The 19,125-nt window shown below is 47.6% G+C and overlaps 1 protein-coding gene across 1 annotated transcript; it reads right to left on the bottom strand.

Moving 5' to 3' along the window:
• Positions 1-739: 739 nt before the first annotated feature.
• LOC123186486 (ervatamin-B) lies at positions 740-3,283 on the bottom strand. Its single transcript, XM_044598249.1, has 4 exons — positions 2,693-3,283; positions 2,463-2,593; positions 1,950-2,342; positions 740-1,725 (listed from the first exon to the last, which is right to left on the bottom strand). The coding sequence occupies exons 3-4, from the start codon at positions 2,173-2,175 to the stop codon at positions 1,127-1,129; spliced, it is 825 nt and encodes a 274-aa protein (XP_044454184.1). The 5' UTR covers positions 2,176-2,342; positions 2,463-2,593; positions 2,693-3,283; the 3' UTR covers positions 740-1,126.
• Between the last annotated feature and the right edge of the window lie 15,842 nt (positions 3,284-19,125).

Below are 19,125 nucleotides of genomic sequence, written 5' to 3'. Positions count from 1 at the left end.
CTTCTGCACAAGCTTGGCTTATGTGAGTGAAGTTGCATTTGTTTTGTTGTGTTAACTTAGCTAGAGCTTATGGTGAGGAGGTTGAGATACTATGCGTCTCTGTATTTATTTATTTATTTATGAAACTGTTCATACTATAATATTCGCTTCTATCTAATGCATGTTAAATGTTTGTCCTGATAAAACTCCTAACACCAGGAGCTACTATCTTTTATGTTTAATCGGTCATCGGAGACGTTCCTTGTTTGCCCCTAGACAATTGTGTATTTTACTATTTGATAGTATGATATTGGCTTTTTTAATACTTCCGAAAAAAGATTGACACAAGTCACACAAAGGACCATACATAAAGCAAAACATCCCATCAAAATCAATGATATGGTTCATGCCATCAAAATCAATGATATGGTTTTTCTTTCAAAATTAGATTTTTTTTTTGTTTTTGTTGCCAAGCTAGATTTACATGTGGCAATCACACCGCGGCAACAAGGATGGCCTTACGAATCTATAATCGGGCGCCGCAATGCGCGCCTGTTCCTCTAGTGCATATGGTGTGCACAAGAAACTGAACCGCCGTGACGTGGCACATCATGTGTAGCTGATTCTAGGACCCACCTGGCTGATTGCTCTCAAAGAAATTATAAGGGGGGAAAGTTGGCAAAACTTTCTATAAACAAGTTAATGCAAATGAAAAGATATTTACTGGGGTAATTAGAGTAAACAATGCGAAAGTAGGGGGTAAAAAGAAATGTAATTTACTCTTTATAATTTGTCATGGAAGGGTTACAAAAAATAGCTATACATAGAAATAGGAAATATACCACACTAAACAATCAGAAAACCTGGTTAGGCAAATGGGATTATAGTTATCCATCACAATGCCAAACAAAGTCTTACAGTGAAGGATCTACGGACAATAATTTTCACTAGCAAAATATAGATGAAGGAAGATAAAGTTTCGCTAGGAAGATCTCCAACATAGACTAGATTCACCACATAGACAAGAAGATTGTAAGCTGCAATTACACCAGCAAAGGTAAAATGAATGTATCATTGCAACTGGGCAAGGGATACAATTTTGCTAACAAAAGAAAGATCCAGCCTTACATGAAAAGGTCATCAGTCCTTAATTAAGCACCGGATATACTCCTTGTTTCAGGAAAATCCCCAACGCTCCTCGTTTGTCGTCAACATGCCTGCGGATCCTCCCAAACCCCCCTTCGCCCCAGTTTGGTCCCCACGAGTTCTTGAAGTGCCAGTATTTGACGCCATTGGAATCGATGCCATAACCAACAATCAGGACATAGTGTTCCTCGTTGGTCATGCCGCTGACAGGTTCATAATCCACGATGCCTCCTTTGTAGTACCTCATCAGGCCATCAGAACAGTGCAAACTGACAACCACAGGCTGCCTAGCTACCGCTTTCTCTAGAGCATCCTCGGTTGGGTCGACAAATTGAAACCCAGATATCCTTGATGTTGCTGCTATTTTGTTCTGCTTGCAACCCGATATACTCCTCTCACCCTTGTATGGGTAGTGGGGTTCACTTGAGAGTCCATTTTCTTGTACATACCTTAAAGCATTCTGTATGAGGCCGCTGTCACACCCTTTGCTCTTTGTGTCACAGTCGATGAGCTCTTGAACAGATAGCGAGATTGACTTGGAGGTCTTCAGGTAATGCATAGCCTCGACTGAGGCTGCAGCAGCCATCGCCCAACAGCAGCCTGCAACAAATGCACGAGTAATAAGTTATAACGTGGTTGCGAGTTGTAACGTGGAGGGATCCATGCGCTGGACTGCTGATATATATATATAGGGGTAGGGGTAGTTACCCCTTAGTGGTAGAATGCATTTTCCCTATATATGGTAGCTGCATCCCAGAATTAGCTAAGCTGCACAGAACACACACTAGCTTGCAGCACAGAATAAGTATGCCCAAGACACTCACCACAATGACGTTGATTCCTCACAACCGGAGAGGCCGCACCAGCTTCAACCCAATCAACCTCGGCGACCCAGTCTGCCGAAGAGACGACACAAGTTTTAACCCAGTCAGCTTCAGAGACGTCGGCACCGGAAGGGACATCCCAGTCAATCTCTGATGGAGGTAGGTCCCTTTTCATAATCTTATCATACCAAAGTCCAATCTCTGACAGGATGGGGCTCTTGTTCATAATCTTATCGCGTACCAAAGTCCATTGTATAACCGGGGGAGTTTCTTGTTGGTGTACCAAAGTCCAACACCAACTCCGGCTATTCCCATGGCATGCGGTTTGAGGTACCTGCGAAAAAGGCCATAGCGGTGGCCAGCAGTAGCAATTGCAGCATTCGCCTGCTGAGACTGCAATTTGATGAACAAAAATTTCATCCAACACACGCAGGCTTATATATATATATATATATATAGAGAGAGAGAGAGAGAGAGAGAGAGAGAGCAAATTAAACGAGAGGGCGTACGTACGTGTAGGTATCTTAGCATGCTAGCTCCGACCGGCCTCGACAGAGATCGAGCAGCCGTGGCCTGGCCGCAGAACCGCCACAGCAGGGTCCTCGCCGCGACTCCGAACGCCGGACGAAACATGCCTGCCTTGCCTGCACCTCCCTCGACCATGGATCCAATAAATATTGGGAATAGGAGAAGGGCCAGCGGAATTAGAAGTGGAATTTGAGCCGGAGTAATCATGCACTCACCTGAACCGGAATCCTACTTGTACACGAACACGATCCGCCGTGGGGTAATTGAAGTCGCGAGATTGCAGCCTCTATGTTTTCTCTCCGGCGTGCGCTCCGACGACACGCCTCCGATCACCGACACAGATGCATCCGGCCGCCGCGGCGCCTAGGGTTTCATCTCGTCTCGTCTTCCCGGACCGCGCCGCGGCGCGATCCCACTGCTTTTCTTGCTCCACGCCTTATGAATTGCGAGGGACGGACCCACACTGCCCAAAGCTCGTGGTGGCCAGAAAGTGGCCCTCCATGCCCGCTGCCGCCGGACGGCCGGAGTGCAGCCTCACCGGCAAGCTCTCACGTCTGAATCGTGGATCGGGGCAAAACCGCAAAAGGTCTCCTCACTTCATTGGACATCCACACATCGCGCCTTTTGACCGGCTCCAAGAGCATCTACAACCTAACCTAGCAAAATGCAGTCCTCAAACTTCACTCCTCAAAATCCATACTAGATCATGCAACACACAAAAGGTACGCAAATACATGCTACGTAGATAAACCTAGCCTGCTCGTCTTCGGAGATGTAAACGGCTTCCGTGCTGGTATTGTGGACGGACCAGCCACCTGACGGATGGCCGCCTCCTCGGCAGACTCCATGTCTGCAAAGATTGCGTCCACATTTGTCCGTCGGTCGTGGATGTAGCGGCGATTTGCCTTCACCTCCGCCTCCGAGCGGATGAAGTCCATGATTGCCTGCTGCTCGGCCGCCTCCTCTACTTTGGCGACCTCAAACTCGGCAAGCACATCGGCCATGCCGAATCTGGCTCGGCAACTGGAAGTGCCGGTTTCGCCTCGCCCTCCTCCTCCACCGCCGCGTCCGGCACCTCCTCCTCCTCCATCACCGCGGCCAATGCCTGCTCCTCCTCCTCATGCTTCGGAGAGTCCGAAGGCAGGTACGACGTGCCCAAATCTCCTCTGAGAGCTACAGCTGGTGCTCCGGAATGAGAATAATGTAGGTGGTTATCCGCTGCCGGGCCATAGCTACGAATGGCGAGCCGCGAGCAGATGGGTGGGTGGTGCCACGAAGGAGAGCGAAAACGGGATGCGGCTAGGGTTGAGGGTAGCCGTCCGGCTTAAATAGTCGAACTTGGCCCCTCGGGTGCACTACTAGGAAAAATCCTAGTAGTAGCGCGGGTTAAACAGCTAGTAGTAGCACGGGTGCCCGCGCTACTACTACGGCGCTACAGCTAATTTATAGTAGTAGCGCATGTGCACCCGCGCTACTATTACGCCTATTAGTAGTAGCGTGTGTGCTACCCGCGCTAATACTATTAATTTCAAAAACAAAAAAAATTCTTGATCCCGTGCGTGCTGTCAATGGCAGCAATGGTTCGATCCAGCGCCGGCAGGGGTCGCCGGAGGTGCGGAAGGGCGGCGGGAGACCAGATCCAGCGACGGCTGCTGCACAGGGCCCAGATCCATGGCCGAGCAAGGCGGCGGCATGGGGCTCCTCTTCGCATCCAAGGCGGTGAGCTCCTGGTCGTGCATGACGACGACCTGCACAGGCAAGGATATGGGAGGGTGAGTCAATCCAGAGGGGGGGAGAGAGAGAGAGAGAAAGGAAAACGAGGGAGAGAGGAAGGAGATGGAGGTAGCAGTGGGGATGGTCGCGGGTGGTGAGGTGCTCCGTCGTGGTGGCATAGAGATGAGGGGGGAGACGAGCGAGCTCCTGGACACCAGCGATGCGGGGAGGTGAACTCGTTGGGCACCATGGAGGAGGAGGTGTGCTTGGGCAGGAGCACCATATAGGAGAGCCTATGGAGAGATGGGGAAGAGTGAGGGAGAGAGGAAGGATTCGGCCGAGGATATGGGGACTTCACCTACCTCGTACCTAGTAATAGCGAGGGGTATAAAACCATGTTACTACTATAAACTTAGTAGTAGCGCGGGTTTATACCCCTCGCTACTACTATGGCATGTATCGGGGGCCACAGTAGAGACCGCTTAGTAGTAGCGAGGGTTAAAAACTCACGCTACTACTATTAATTTAGTAGTAGTGAGGGGTAAAAACCCGCGCTACTAGTAAGTGGCAGTAGCGAGGGGTATAAACCCACGCTATTAGTAAGCGTCTGCCTATAAGATTTTCCCTAATAGTGGTGGCGTGCCGGAGTGGCGCCACGTGGCTTCATGAATGCGTCCTCACTGCCCTCATTGAAATCTGAGTAGACGCCCGTCGGACCCATGGTTTCAACGTGTTTCCGCATGTGTCCCTGTGGTCAGTTCAACATGATGGACACACCCAGGCCTCTCCATATTAATCTCAGATATGGGCTGGATATTAGGGGTGCCGATCAGCCGGACGTATGAGACTGGTATGAAGAGCCACAAGGCCATGTGTGTCATGTTGGGGTCATCATGTCTGAATTTCCTATATGACACGTTCTGCGTCGAATTGTTCCTTGTTCGCAAAGGGAGCAACGAACATGGGCCGACCCAGTTAGCGTTTGTATTGACGAGCGAGCATCCCGGTTTTGGGAGCCTTCGGAAAGGTTAATCAATTTTTCTTAATGGTTTCCTTTTTGGTTTCTTTTTCTTCTTATTTTCTAGGTTCAAAAAATTAAAAAAAAATCACATTTTTAAAAAATGTTAGCAAATTTGAAAAGATATTCTAATTTTCAAAAAATGTTCCCAAATTTGGGGAAAATGTTTAGGTTTTCAAAAAATGTTCGGAACTTTTAAAAATCTTCCATATTTCAAAAATATTCGCAAATTTGAAAAATGTACATATTTTTCAGAAAATGTTCACAAGTTTGAATAAATTCTATTTTTTCAAATAAAAAATAAAATTGTTTTCAAAAAAATGTTCACAAATTTTAAAAGATGTTCGTGTCTTCAAGAGACATTCAAACTTTAAATAAATGCTACCGCTATCCGTGTGTTCACTACAGGTGCCCGATCCTGGGTTACTAGTACAATTTGCAATGTAGTATCATGTGGGCCTAGCAGGTCGTATGTGTTCTAAGAGGGTTGTAAACAATCCCGTCTCCGAAAATGTAGCTTATTTATCCAAGGCGGGTTTAGAAAAAGGCCCATCCCAGGTAAAATATAGAAATAAGTATAGTTTTCATTGTTGCAAAAAAAGAAGTATATTTTCACCCCTAAATCCATACTAAAGTCTCCATAATCCCCTGAGGTTGATTTTGGTATGATTTACACCCTCAAAGTATCAATACCGGTTTAATCAAGCCCTGGACGGTTTAGTGTCACATCAAGAGTGGTTTTGCATCTGGTTTTCGTTTACTTGGCGCTGATGTGGCACATGATCACTTATTTCCCAGCCAACACTTTCATTTCATAAATTCCCCAAACCCACACTCGAACCCTAAATTCCCTGTCGACGCTCACTCGCTCGATCTAACACCCGAATCTTGGATCCAAGCCTCATGCTCGAATTGAGACATCACTCGAATTAGCTGCACTACATGGCGTCATCTGCGAGCTTCTCGGCTAGCTCCTCCGCAGGATGCAGGTCCTATTCCAGTTGTAAGGCGGCAGCGGCGCACTCGCCGGTGCCATATCGAGATGGTCTATTGTTGTGTGGATTTTCTCCGAGTGCTTGTTGGTTGTGAACCACCAACATGTGTGGACTTCCTCTGAATGCTTGTTGTTGGTTTTTTCTTTGAGCTTGGCTTGGACCTTGGCTCGGAAAGCTTTAAATCTGGCATTAGTTGATTACTGAGAACTGCAGTTTGAGAATTTTCAGTCCTTTTCCTTGCATTTGTAGCCAGCGTACTTTCCTATGAAAAGGCCGATATTACAGTTTTGTGAAATATAAGATATGTAGTTATAGAAATCAGAAGTCATGGTAAATTAATTAAAAATGCAATCAAAAGTACTAAAACTGCATTCAGAACTACTAAAACTGCAGTCAAAACTTCTGAAACTACTCTGAATTCAGTCCAAATTCAGACTAGTTATACTGCGGTACTTAAACTGCAGTAAAAAATTATGTACATATGCAGTCAAATTCAGAGTACTTATACTGCAGTACTAAAACTGCAGTCAAACTTCAGTCCAGATGCCTCAAAATTCAGAGTTAGCACTCTTCAGCAACCAAATTCACTCAAAATCCGTTTCTATCAATACGTTCACTACAAACACAGAGCAAAATAACCTACTTTTTTCTGCAAACAACAAGCCGATAATCCCCAAATTAGCCACTTTTAATATCAAAGCAACAGAGCTATCACGCACACATGATGCGATCAAACCTTTGCCCTCTTTTTGTTTTTTGTTTAGATGGAATCTTATCTATTCCATTAGTCAAAGAGCTCAGCAACGTCGCTGCCCACCAAGTCTTGTACAAATTCAGGGGCACCATCCGGCCACACGGCTGGGGATGTGATCCGAACCTGCACCAAACGACGCAAGTGTGTCTGCTACTTTATTACACGCCCTTGGGCAATAGAAATCTTGAAAGAACTAAAGTTTAAATGGGCAAAACACTTTATCTCCTTGAAGAGGATACCATTCAGCGCCATGTCATCATCATCAGAGGTAATCGCTAAAACCAGTTTGACCGCGTCTGTTTCGACGTGTATTTTGGTGAGACCCTATTCTTGTGCAGCTTGTAGACTCTGGAGACAGGCCATTGCCTCTGCATGTAGGGGATCTTGAACGTGACTCATAGAACCTGGATTTTTTTTCAAAATATCACCTTTTTTATAGCAAATTCGAAAACTATAGCACCTAATGCAAAAATACCAGAACTATAACCCCGTCGGCCTCGTGTGGGCTGAAGAGGGTGATTTCAGTCAGCTGTGGGCCGAAAAGGGCTCTTCGGCCCGCAGTTGACCGAAGACGGGCTCTTCTGGGCCGAAGACTTGGCGTCGGTGGAGGGCCGGCCGAAAATAGTAACTTCGGCCACGCGGCGACCGAAGTGGGCCGTTTTCGGCCAGGCAGCGGCCGAAGTGGTCTTCGGCCACCCATCGACCGAAGAGGTCTGGACAAGCCCCCGCACCAGTCTCCTTCCTCTCATCTGTTCGCCTCTGTTTCTTCCTTTCTCTTGCTCGTTCTTCTCTGTACCTCGCCGCCCCGCGCCGATCTCCTCCATTTGCCACCCATTTTCACATCCAAGCCATAGAATCGGTAGATCGTAGCATTCCCTGACGGCCTACAATGTTATTTTTTGCTATGGGATAGCTTTTTGTGCGTTTGGGGAGGAGGAGCCATGGTGGGGAGGAGGAGGTGCGGTTGGGCAGGAGGTGGTGGTGAGGAGGAGCAGCAGCTGTGGAGGAGGAGGTGCGGCTTGGGGGGTGACCGGAGTTGAACCTCCGGTCGTCGAGGGGGCGGCGCTGTCGTTGTCCGGTGGTGCAAGTACTCCGCGAGGTGGCCGGTGCCGCTGAGTCGAAGAGAGGAGCAAGAAGCTAGGGACACACACTTCGAAGGTATAACCATGTCGTCACAAATTTTCTCTGAATTGTATAGTTTAGTTAGTGTAGATAAGTCATATTGCGAATTGTAGTGTTAATATGTTTGTGGTGGCATTTTAGCGGATTGTTAGTGTAGCGGGTAATAATAGTGTTCGTTGTGATTAATGACAAGATGACAATGTCTGACAGGTGAAAATGTCTGAATCAGTAAATTTGATTGTTTACTACGGCGCTGGTAATGTTTGATATAATGAGTTGGGGGTTAATCTTAGCAAGATTAAAAATGACGTCATGACACTAGCAAACCCGGACAGACTGAACATTAGACAGTTGAAGTACTAGTTAACAACTAGTTTCGGGCTGGATCCTCAAGTATGTTCCGTCAGTATTCATGCATTCTGGACCAAATCCTGTAAAAATGTCAAGTGGGAGTTGATGCCGATAGATAGGAGCCAGCATTGGTTGACCCTGTTAAGACGTTGCCTAGACCAAAGAATCCATCCATATGCCCTTGTGCAACCTGTGGCGATGGAGGAGGATACCGTACAACTCCACAGGGGTTATGAACCTGACCAGGGCAGTCAAGTGGCTAACGAGATTGATTTATCCGGATCACAACCACCCAATGTGGATGCTAGCCAACCCGAGAAAGAGTTGGACTATATGCCACACAATGTGTGTGGTCATGATACTGGGCAGAGTAGCCAGTCGATAATATTAGTTGGTTCTGGTTTTGCTGATGGGGATGAGGAATGGGATGAAATGCAGAGGGTGATGAAGGAAGAGGATGAGGATGGATTGGCAGAGGATCTGGATTCTGAAAATTCTAAGGATGAAGTGGAGGTACCGGTTCCTTCTGCATGGGATCAGGACATATCCACCGGTCTTACAGTCAACGATGGCCAGAGACTCCATGGCAGTTTAATCTGAACCAAGTACGGATAGGGGCTATGTTTGATACAAAGAAAAAAATTAAAGTATGCGGTGATAAAGTGGGCTATGTCTACACAGAGGGTTTTTGAGACACACATATCAAGTCCAACAAATTATACCGTGAAATGTGTTGAAACAGGTTGTCATGGGAAGATGCACGGGCACATGCCGAAGTATGACATCCATCGGGTTGTCACCGATGTCGTCCCACATAATTGTGTGAGGAAAAACCTCCTGGTGAATCATCAAACCTGACTTCAATTCTCATTGCGCAACTCATGTATACTGAGATAGCAGAGAAGAAAGATATGGAAGCAAAAAATATCCATATAGGAGTGAAGGTCAGACGGAATTATGTCATTCCTTATGGGAAGGCTTGGAGGGCTAAGCAGAAGGCTATGGAGGAAAGGTTTGGGTCGTTCTTAGACTCATATGATAATGTTGTCCATCTCCTTGACATACTGAAGAAGAGGAATCCCGACACTTATGTGAACATACAACACACGAAGTTGCCGAGTATACCAGATTTCAAGGTGTTGAAATGAGTATTATTCTCTTTCCCTATGTGCATCGAAGCTTTCCAGCATTGTCCTCCTGTCATGTTTGTGGATGGTACATTCCTGACCGGTCCATACAGAGGGCAAATCCTGACTGCTATTGGTGTGGATGGGAAAATCAAATCATCCCACTTGCCATGGAATTTGTGGAGGGTGAGAACTTTCTGAGCTAGGTATGGTTCTTCCGGCAAGTGAAAATTGCCATCATGTAGGACCGACCAAACGTGTGTGTCATTCATGATAGACATGCTGGTATATTGAAGGCTGTGAAGAGACTAAGTAATCCAACAGTTGACGAACCAACACCTTGGAGGGACTTGCAGAGCCGGTGGTGCATGCGGCATCTTGGGGCTAATTGTAGGATCGAAAGTATGTCTAGAGGGGGGGGGTGATTAGACTACTTGACCAAATAAAAGTCTATCCTTTTCCCAATTTTAGTCTTTGGCAGATTTTAGCTATCTTAGCACAAGTCAAGCAATCTTAACACAATTCAAGCAAGCATGCAAAGAGTCTATGAGCAGCGGAAAGTAAAGCATGCAACTTGCAAGAATGTAAAGGGAAGGGTTTGGAGAATTCAAACGCAATTGGAGACACGGATGTTTTTGTCGTGGTTCCGATAGGTGGTGCTATCGTACATCCACGTTGATGGAGACTTCAACCCACGGAGGGTAAAGGTTGCGTGAGTCCACGGAGGGCTCCACCCACGAAGGGTCCACGAAGAAGCAACCTTGTCTATCCCATCATGGCCATCGCCCACGAAGGACTTGCCTCACTAGCGGTAGATCTTCACGAAGTAGGCGATCTCCTTGCCCTTACAAACTCCTTGGTTCAACTCCATAATCTTTGTCGGAGGCTCCCAAGTGACACCTAGCCAATCTAGGAGACACCACTCTCCAAGAAGTAACAAATGGTGTGTTGATGATGAACTCCTTGCTTTTGTGCTTCAAATGATAGTCTCCCCAACACTCAACTCTCTCTCAAAGGATATGGATTTGGTGGAAAGAAGGTTTGAGTGGAAAGCAACTTGGCGAAGGCTAGAGATCAAGATTCATATGGTAGGAATGGAATATCTTGGCCTCAACACATGAGTAGGTGGTTCTCTCTCAGAAAATATGTATTGGAAGTGTAGGTATGTTCTGATGGCTCTCTCCATGAATGAAGAGTGGGTGGAGGGGTATATATAGCCTCCACACAAAAACTAATTGTTACACACAATTTACCAATCTCGGTGAGACCGAAGTGAAAAACTCGGTCAGACCGATTTAGCAAACCTAGTGACCATTAGGATTTTCAGTGGGACTGAGATGCAACTCGGTAGGACCGATATGGTTAGGGTTAGGGCATAACATAATCTCGGTGTGACCGATTACACAAACTCGGTGGGACTGATTTTGGTAATAAGCTACCAGAGAGTTGGTCAGGTAAACTCGGTGGGACCGATCGCTCATTTCGGTGGGACCAAAATTTTACGAAAGAGAAAGAGAGTTTACATTGCAATCTCGGTGGGACCGATCGCTCATCTCGGTAGGACCGAAATGTTATGAAGGGAAACAGAGAGATTACAACCCCATCTTGGTGTGACCAAAATCCCTATCGGTGAGACCGATTTGCCTAGGGTTTGTGGCAGTGGCTATGACATTTGAAACTTGGTGGCACCGGATAGAAAGAATCGGTAGGGCCGAGTTTGACTTTTGGTTTAGGTCATATGTGGATGTGGGAAGGTAGTTGAGGGTTTTGGAGCATATCACTAAGCACTATCAAGCAAGCAAGCCATTAAGCAACACCTCATCCCTCCTTGATAGTATTGGCTTTTCCTATAGACTCAATGTGATCTTGGATCACTAAAATATAAAATGTAGAATCTTGAGCTTTGAGCTTGAGCCAATCTTTTTGTCCTTAATATTTTGAGGGGTCCACATTCCTCATCCATGCCATGCCATTCATTGAGCTTTTCCTGAAATATTAATCTTGGAATAGCATTAGCTCAATGAGCTATATGTTGTTAGGAATTACCAAAACCACCTAGGGATAGTTGCACTTTCACTAATTTTTTCTCACAGTTCAAGAACAAACGGTTGATGAAATTGTTCAAAAATTTATGCAAGCAGAACCGGAAGCGCAAATACAGATTTATTTGGTCAAAACTAGATGAGTTTACTAAGAAGCAGGTCCATGCGAGAAAGAAAATGGAACAAGATCAGGTTAAATTAGCAGCACTCATCGCGGAGTTAGAGGAGCCAGTAGGTCTCTGTGACTTGCCAGGAATTGACCCTCCTAATACTAAGAGGTAGAAGGGGAGGGCAATAAAGAATTTTTTTGAGTGGATAGAGAAAGAGCCTCTAGTGAATTGGTCTTTGCTGCATGACACCCATGGAGCTAGGTATGGCCACATGACAACCAATCTTGTAGAGGTGTATAACTTTGTACTCATAGGGAATAGAGCATTGCCACTCACAGCTATTGTGGAGGCCTTATGCCATGTCACTTTGATATATTTCAGAGAAAGGCACGAGTTAGCAAGGAAGCATATTGCAGATAATCACAACACACCTTATTGTAGTCGTGTCATGGATTACATGGCAAACAAGATAGAGAAAGCAAATAAGAACGCTATCAAACTCATAGGTAATCAGGAAAGGAGGTATGAGGTTTAGCTTCCTACCGATGGTTTTGGTTCTGCAAATGAGGTGAAGACGCACGAGGTAAAAATTGGAATAGAATTTTATCCAACATGTGAGTGTACATGCCACAAACTGAAGTTGTTGCACCTACCTTGCTCACATGTGTTGGCTGCCTGTGGCCAGATTGAGTTGGATGATATCTCCTTCATGTCCCCATACTATTTAAAAGAGGCAGTACTCAACACATGGACAAGTGATATGAAAGGGTTTAGAGTCGTTGGCAATTTCAACAAGGTAAACGACGGTGAGAGAGTATACATCCCGGGTCCAGAACTTCGTCGAACAAGTAGGGGCAGACGAAAGGCCCGTCGCATCCGAAACGATATGGACCAATCTGAAGTTGGTGGAGCAACCAGACAATGTTTGTTATGTGCGGCTTATGGGCATAGGATGAAATATTGTCCCGACCTGAACAAAGACGGTGCTTCCACATCGACGACTGCGACAACATGAGCAAGAGGTGGATGTGGTCGTGGCAGTCGAGGCCAAAGGGGCAGGCGAGGAAGAAATAACTCACAAGCTATATAATGTGGTGTGCTATGTTTTAATTTGTACTATGTTGGACTATGTTTTAATTTGTAATATGTCTGGACTATGTTTCAATTTGTAATCTGTCTAGACTATGTTTCAGTTTGTAATATGTCTGAACTATGTTTTACTTTCTAATATGTTTGCACTATGTTTTATTTGCACCTGATATTTGTTGTTTGAATTGCAGATATGTCTTCGTGTCCGTTTCTTAATGGTAATATCGATAGAGGGCACCGGGCCGCCCCTATGGAAGCGGGCAAGAACTTAGACGTGTTGGTCACTCGCACCCCAAAGTGTAACTGGATGATACACCCTTTATGGGTTAATAGGTATGTGTGCATATAATAGAATCCATATAATGGCTTACTATGTTTGACATACTTTTGATAGCTGCTAACAGTATGCTACTTTCTCTTTATTTTATAGATTAAGTTGGGCTGGACTTCTACCCTTGGCACGGCTGGTTGAGGGTACATTGGATGAGTGGGTTGATGGTCCGTACTTAGATGAGGCAGGTGAACCAACGCAGTTACGCAAGAGGCAAGTGAAACGTTTCTCTTACGACAAGTCACTCCTAAGCTGCTTAGTAGATAGATGGAGACCAGAGACACATACATTTCACTTTCCCCGGGGAGAGATGGCGCCTACTTTACAAGATGTGTCTTACTTGTTGGGATTACCTCTGGCCGGTGCTGCCATAGGTCCTTTAGAGGCAGAACCTATTTGGCTAGCATCGATGCAAACCCATTTTTTGGCTGCGGTGCTGTTGGGGATTGTAGCAGAAATTTAAAATTTTCTACGCATCACCAAGATCAATCTATGGAGTAATCTAGCAACGAGGGGAAGGAGAGAGCATCTACATACCCTTGTATATCGCTAAGCGGAAGCGTTCAAGTGAACCGGGTTGATGGAGTCGTACTCGTTGTGATCCAAATCACCGATGATCCTAGTGCCGAACGGATGGCACCTCCGCGTTCAACACACGTACAACCCGGTGACGTCTCCTACGCCTTGATCCAGCAAGGGGAGAAGGAGAGGTTGGGGAAGACTCCATCTAGCAGCAGCACGACGGCGTGGTGGTGGTGGAGGAGCGCGGGACTCCAGCAGGGCTTCGCCAAGCACTACGAGAGACGAGGAGGGAGAGGGGTAGGGTTGCGCCAACAGGGGAGGAACTTCATGTGTTGGGCTGCCCCTTTGCCTCCACTATATATAGGGGGAGAGGGAGGGCTGCGCCCCCACCTAGGGTTTCCACCCTAGGGGTGGCGGCAGCCCCAATCCCCATCTGGGGTGGCGGCCAAGTGGGGGGGGGGAGAGGGAGGCGCACCAGGCATGAGCCTTAGGGCCCATATGCCCTTAGGGTTTGCCCCCTCTTCTCTCTAGGCGCATGGACCTTGGTGGGGAGGTGCCCCAACCCACCTAGGGGCTGGTCCCTTCTCACACTTGGCCCATGTATGCCTCCGGGGCCCGTGGCCCCTCCCGGTGGACCCCCGGACCCCTCCGGTGGTCCCGGTACACTACCGGTGATGCCCGGAACACTTCCGGTGGCCAAAACCATACTTCCTATATATCAATATTTACCTCCGGACCATTCCGGAACTCCTCGTGACGTCTAGGATCTCATCCGGGACTCCAAACAACATTCGGTAACCGCGTACATACTTTCCCTATAACCCTAGCGTCATCGAACCTTAAGTGTGTAGACCCTACGGGCTCGGGAGTCATGCAGACATGGCCGAGACAACTCTCCGGTCAATAACCAACAGCGGGATCTGGATACCCATGTTGGCTCCCACATGCTCTACGATGATTGAGGGAGTCCTGGATTAGGGGGTGTTCGGATAGCCGGACTATACCTTCAATCGGACTCTAGGACTGTGAAGATACAAGATTGAAGATTTCGTCCCGTGTCCGGATGGGACTTTCCTTGGCGTGGAAGGCAAGCTTGGCGATGCAGATATTCAAGATCTCCTACCATTGTAACCGACTCTATGTAACCCTAACCCTATCCTGTGTCTATATAAACCGGAGGGTTGTAGTCCATAGGCAATCAACTCCATACACAACAATCATACCATAGGCTAGCTTCTAGGGTTTAGCCTCCTTGATCTCGTGGTAGATCTACTCTTGTACTACCCATATCATCAATATTAATCAAGCAGGACGTAGGGTTTTACCTCCATCAAGAGGGCTCGAACCTGGGTAAAACATTGTGTTCCCTGCCTCATGTTACCATCCGGCCTAGACGCACAGTTCGGGACCCCCTACCCGAGATCCGCCGGTTTTGACACCGACATTGGTGCTTTCATTGAGAGTTCCTCTGTGCCATCACAATCAGGAAGGATGCCTCCTCCCGTCTTTAAAGACGGCGCCGTTGCTAAGGGAGCCATGGCTGTCGGCCAAACCCTCCGGCTAGGTAGTTTCCTCATGACCGCCTGTTCGGGTGTTGCGCAGACGGTGACCTCTCGGGTCATCAAAAGCAACCTACATGTTAGCTCGGAGCTTGTCAGGCAGCTAGATCCAATGGAGCTCTCTTCCGTAAACGAGCTCTTGGATCGCATCGCCGCCCTGGGGGTCGCTACGGATTACGACCAGGTTGGGCTTAAACCCGATCTAAGAGAAATTAACTCTCCCCAAGTCACCCACCATGTTGCCGTGGTAGAGACGCAGTGCGGCGACCCTTCATCTATTTTAAGGACTAGCTACATCCGAATTCCCGACCCCTCCAAGCCGGATACCCGCGGAGGGGGGGGTATGTAACTCAAGACCTGAGCTTAGGATCAGGCAACGGGCCAGATTCACTAGACAACATCCAAGAATTCGAACTTCAGAGTTCAGAAACTCTTCGGCCTCCGAATCTTGGATTGGGTGAGGTTTCAAATTCAACGACACCCGCCCACCCGATCATAAGCGATCTCTCCCAAATCAGGCAGAGGCCCGAGGAAACAGTACATCATTACTGGGCCAGATTCCTCCTGGTTATGAACAGGATAAAGGATTGCCGCGAGGAAGACGCAATCTCAATTTTCTGCAGTAATTGCACGGACAAGGGAATCCTTAACGCCGTAAGTCATCGTGATATCACACGCTTCGCTGACTTGGCGTCCATAGTACAAAAATACTGTGTGATGGAAAGCGCCTGGAAAACTGAAATAAATTTTTGGGATAATCCGGCCTTGAATAGTAATCCCGTCCGAACTAAGAGGGTGCATTATCACAGGACACCCGGGATAAACACCAAAAAGCCAAAACCCTCTACAGGGCATGGAACCGTACTGGAAAGATGGCTTGATGGACCCTGTAAAATTCACAGTACAGAGGACGCCATAGCAACTCATAGCCTTAGAGCATGTTGGATACTCCGGCAGGTGGCCAAAATCGGCAAGGACCTCTTAATTCCGGAGGCCGCAGAAAGCCAGCCCAAGGACACCAGTACCGTTCTCACAGTCTTCGAGACTTTCGCATCAAACAATGTGCGAAAAAGAACACTCCGCAGCCTCGCCGAAGTCTATCAAGTTGCAACAATAAATCCATGGAGCGACACTGCCATTACCTTCAACGCAAGTGATGAACCTAGATTCCGAACAGCCCGAGCACCAGCCGCATTGGTCCTCAGTCCCATAGTGGACGACTTTCGCTTCACCAAGGTGCTCATGGATGGAGGTAGCGGACTGAACCTCATTTATGAGGAAACCCTTCAAAAAATGGAAATAGACTGGAACCGCGTCGAGCGAAGCAGCACAACCTTTAGAGGAATAATCCCCAGTCGGGAAGCGCGTTGAGGAAAAATCACACTAGATGTGGTGTTCGGTACGCCGGATAATTACAGGTCCGAAGAAGTCACGCTTTACTAGGGCGGGAAGCATTCACAATCTTCCAAGCAATACCCCATTACGGGTACATGAAGCTTAAGATGCCCGGGCCGAATGGAATTATCACTCTAGCTAGTGATCCGGACATAGCACTCCGCGCCGAAAACAAGACGGCCACATTATCCCTTGAGGCACTATCCGAAGCCTTAGCGGCCGAGGAACTGACTGCGCTGCGCTCCACGGTTAACAGGGATGATGTGATACTGGACAAGAGATCCAAATCCGCATCCTTCAAGCCAGCTCACGAAATAGTCAAATTCTAGGTCCATCCAACGGACCCTAATAAAACAGCTTCCATCAGGGCACGACTGAACTCTGATGTAGACGCTGCACTGCGAGAGTTCCTACGGGAGAACTGGGACATTTTCGCCTGGCACCCTTCAGACATGCCAGGGATCCCACGCAGGCTGGCCGAACACAGCTTAAATATCCTAAAAGGATTCAAACTTGTCAAACAAGCCCTTCGGCGTTTTTTCGAACCCAACAGACAGGCTATGGGAGAGGAGCTAGCCAAGCTATTGGAGGCCGGATTCATTAGAGACATAAAACATCCGGACTGGCTAGCAAACCTGGTGATCGTACCAAAGAAGGAAAAATCCTGGCGCCTGTGTGTCGATTTTAAAGACCTTAACAAGGCTTGCCCAAAGGATCCCTTCCCCCTCCCCCGTATCAATTAAATTATCGATGCCAACGCATGACACGACTCATTGTGTTTCCTCGACGCATACTCCGGTTACCATCAAATCAAGATGGCAGAATCAGACCAAGCTGCAACAGCATTCATCACACCATACGGCCCATTCTGCTTCAACACAATGCCCTTCGGGCTGAAAAACGCCGGCGCAACATATCAGCGCATGATCCAGACATGTCTGGCAAATCAGATCGGCAAAACAGTGGAGGCGTACGTGGATGATGTGGTCGTCAAATCAAGACATGTCGAATCCCTAGTAAACGACTTGAGGCTTACATTCGATAACCTCCGAAAATATGACATCAAGCTCAACCCAAAAAAATGCGTCTTCGGCGTAACAGCCGGAAAGCTCTTGGGCTTCATTGTATCCGGTAGAGGAATTGAAGCAAACCCAGCCAAGATCCGAGCTTTGTCACAATTGGATGTCCCAAAGGACCTTAAACAAATACAAAAATTAACCGGATGCGTGGCGACTTTAAGCCGCTTCATCTCCCGCTTGGGAGAAAAGGCACCACACCTCTATCGCCTCCTTCGGCGCACCGAACACTTCGAGTGGACGGATGCCACCACGGCCGGACTTGACGAAATAAAAGCCATATTGGCAACAAACCCAGTCCTGGACGCGCCGAACAACGGCGAACCAATGTTATTGTACATTGCAGCAACACATCAAGTTGTCAGCGCAGTGCTCGTTGTCGAGCGGGAAACAGATGGACACAAATCCCCCCTTCAAAGGCCGGTCTACTACGTATCCACTGTCCTCACTCCATGCAAATCACGGTACCCGCATTATCAAAAGATTGCATACGCGGTATTCATGGCATCCCGGAAGCTACGACACTACTTTCAAGAGTGTTCCATAACAGTAGCCTCGGAAGTACCACTCAACGATATTATCAACAACCGCAATGCAACGGGCCGGATTGCAAAATGGGCCATCGAGCTTCTCCCGTTCGATATAACCTATAAGACACGACGAGCTATCAAATCGCAAGTTTTGGCCGACTTTGTCGCAGAATGGACGGAGGCCGAGCTCCCTAAAGAGTACGGCACATATTCAAACTGGATTATGCATTTCGACGGCTCCAAAATGTTGGCCGAACTGGGGGCTGGCGTCGTCCTGACGTCCCCCACAGGAGACACAGTCCAATATGTGCTCCAGATCATGTACACGGATTCCAACAATGCAGCCGAATATGAGGCCCTCCTACATGGTCTCCAGATAGCAGTATCCATGGGTATCCAGCGCCTAGAGGTACGCGGGGATTCAAACCTCGTGATATCCCAAATAAATGGACACTTCGACGCCAAGGACCCAAAAACGGCAGCTTACCGCAACGCCGTCCTAGAAATGTCAGCTCGGTTCGAAGGGCTGGAGTTTCACCATATAGCCCGAGAAAATAATCAAGCAGCGGACGTCCTGGCACGCATCGGAGCAAAACGCAATGCAGTCCCCCCAACATCTTTTTGGAAAGATTGTTCAAGCCATCCGTAGCATGGGAGGGGGAACCCGCAAATAACAGCCCGGACCCAGCCGCGCCACTCGACGCCGAACAATCTGACACAATTGGAGGCTCTGCCAATGAAATTACACCTTCAGCCCACGTAATAATGGCGGTTATCACCCCATGGACAGAACCATTCCTAGCCTACCTTACTAGGCAGGAACTCCCGGAGGACCAAAACGAGGCCCGCTGCATAGTGCGGCGATCTAAAGCCTGTAGAGTCCATGAGGGAGAGCTTTATAAGAAAAGCACTAC

This window comes from Triticum aestivum, chromosome 2A (assembly GCF_018294505.1).
Source record: "Triticum aestivum cultivar Chinese Spring chromosome 2A, IWGSC CS RefSeq v2.1, whole genome shotgun sequence".
In the NCBI taxonomy this organism is placed as follows: Eukaryota; Viridiplantae; Streptophyta; class Magnoliopsida; order Poales; family Poaceae; genus Triticum; species Triticum aestivum.
Note: the sequence above shows the minus strand (reverse complement) of the source record. Positions and strands in the feature narration are given on the sequence as shown.

Bases quoted from the DNA above. Each gene is read 5' to 3' on its own strand.
- LOC123186486 (XM_044598249.1), bottom strand. From the start codon at position 2,175: ATGAACAAGAGCCCCATCCTGTCAGAGATTGGACTTTGGTATGATAAG. The intron at 1,726-1,949 runs GTGAGTGTCTTG...CATTTGTTGCAG, and splicing joins GAGGAATCAACGTCATTGTG to GCTGCTGTTGGGCGATGGCT.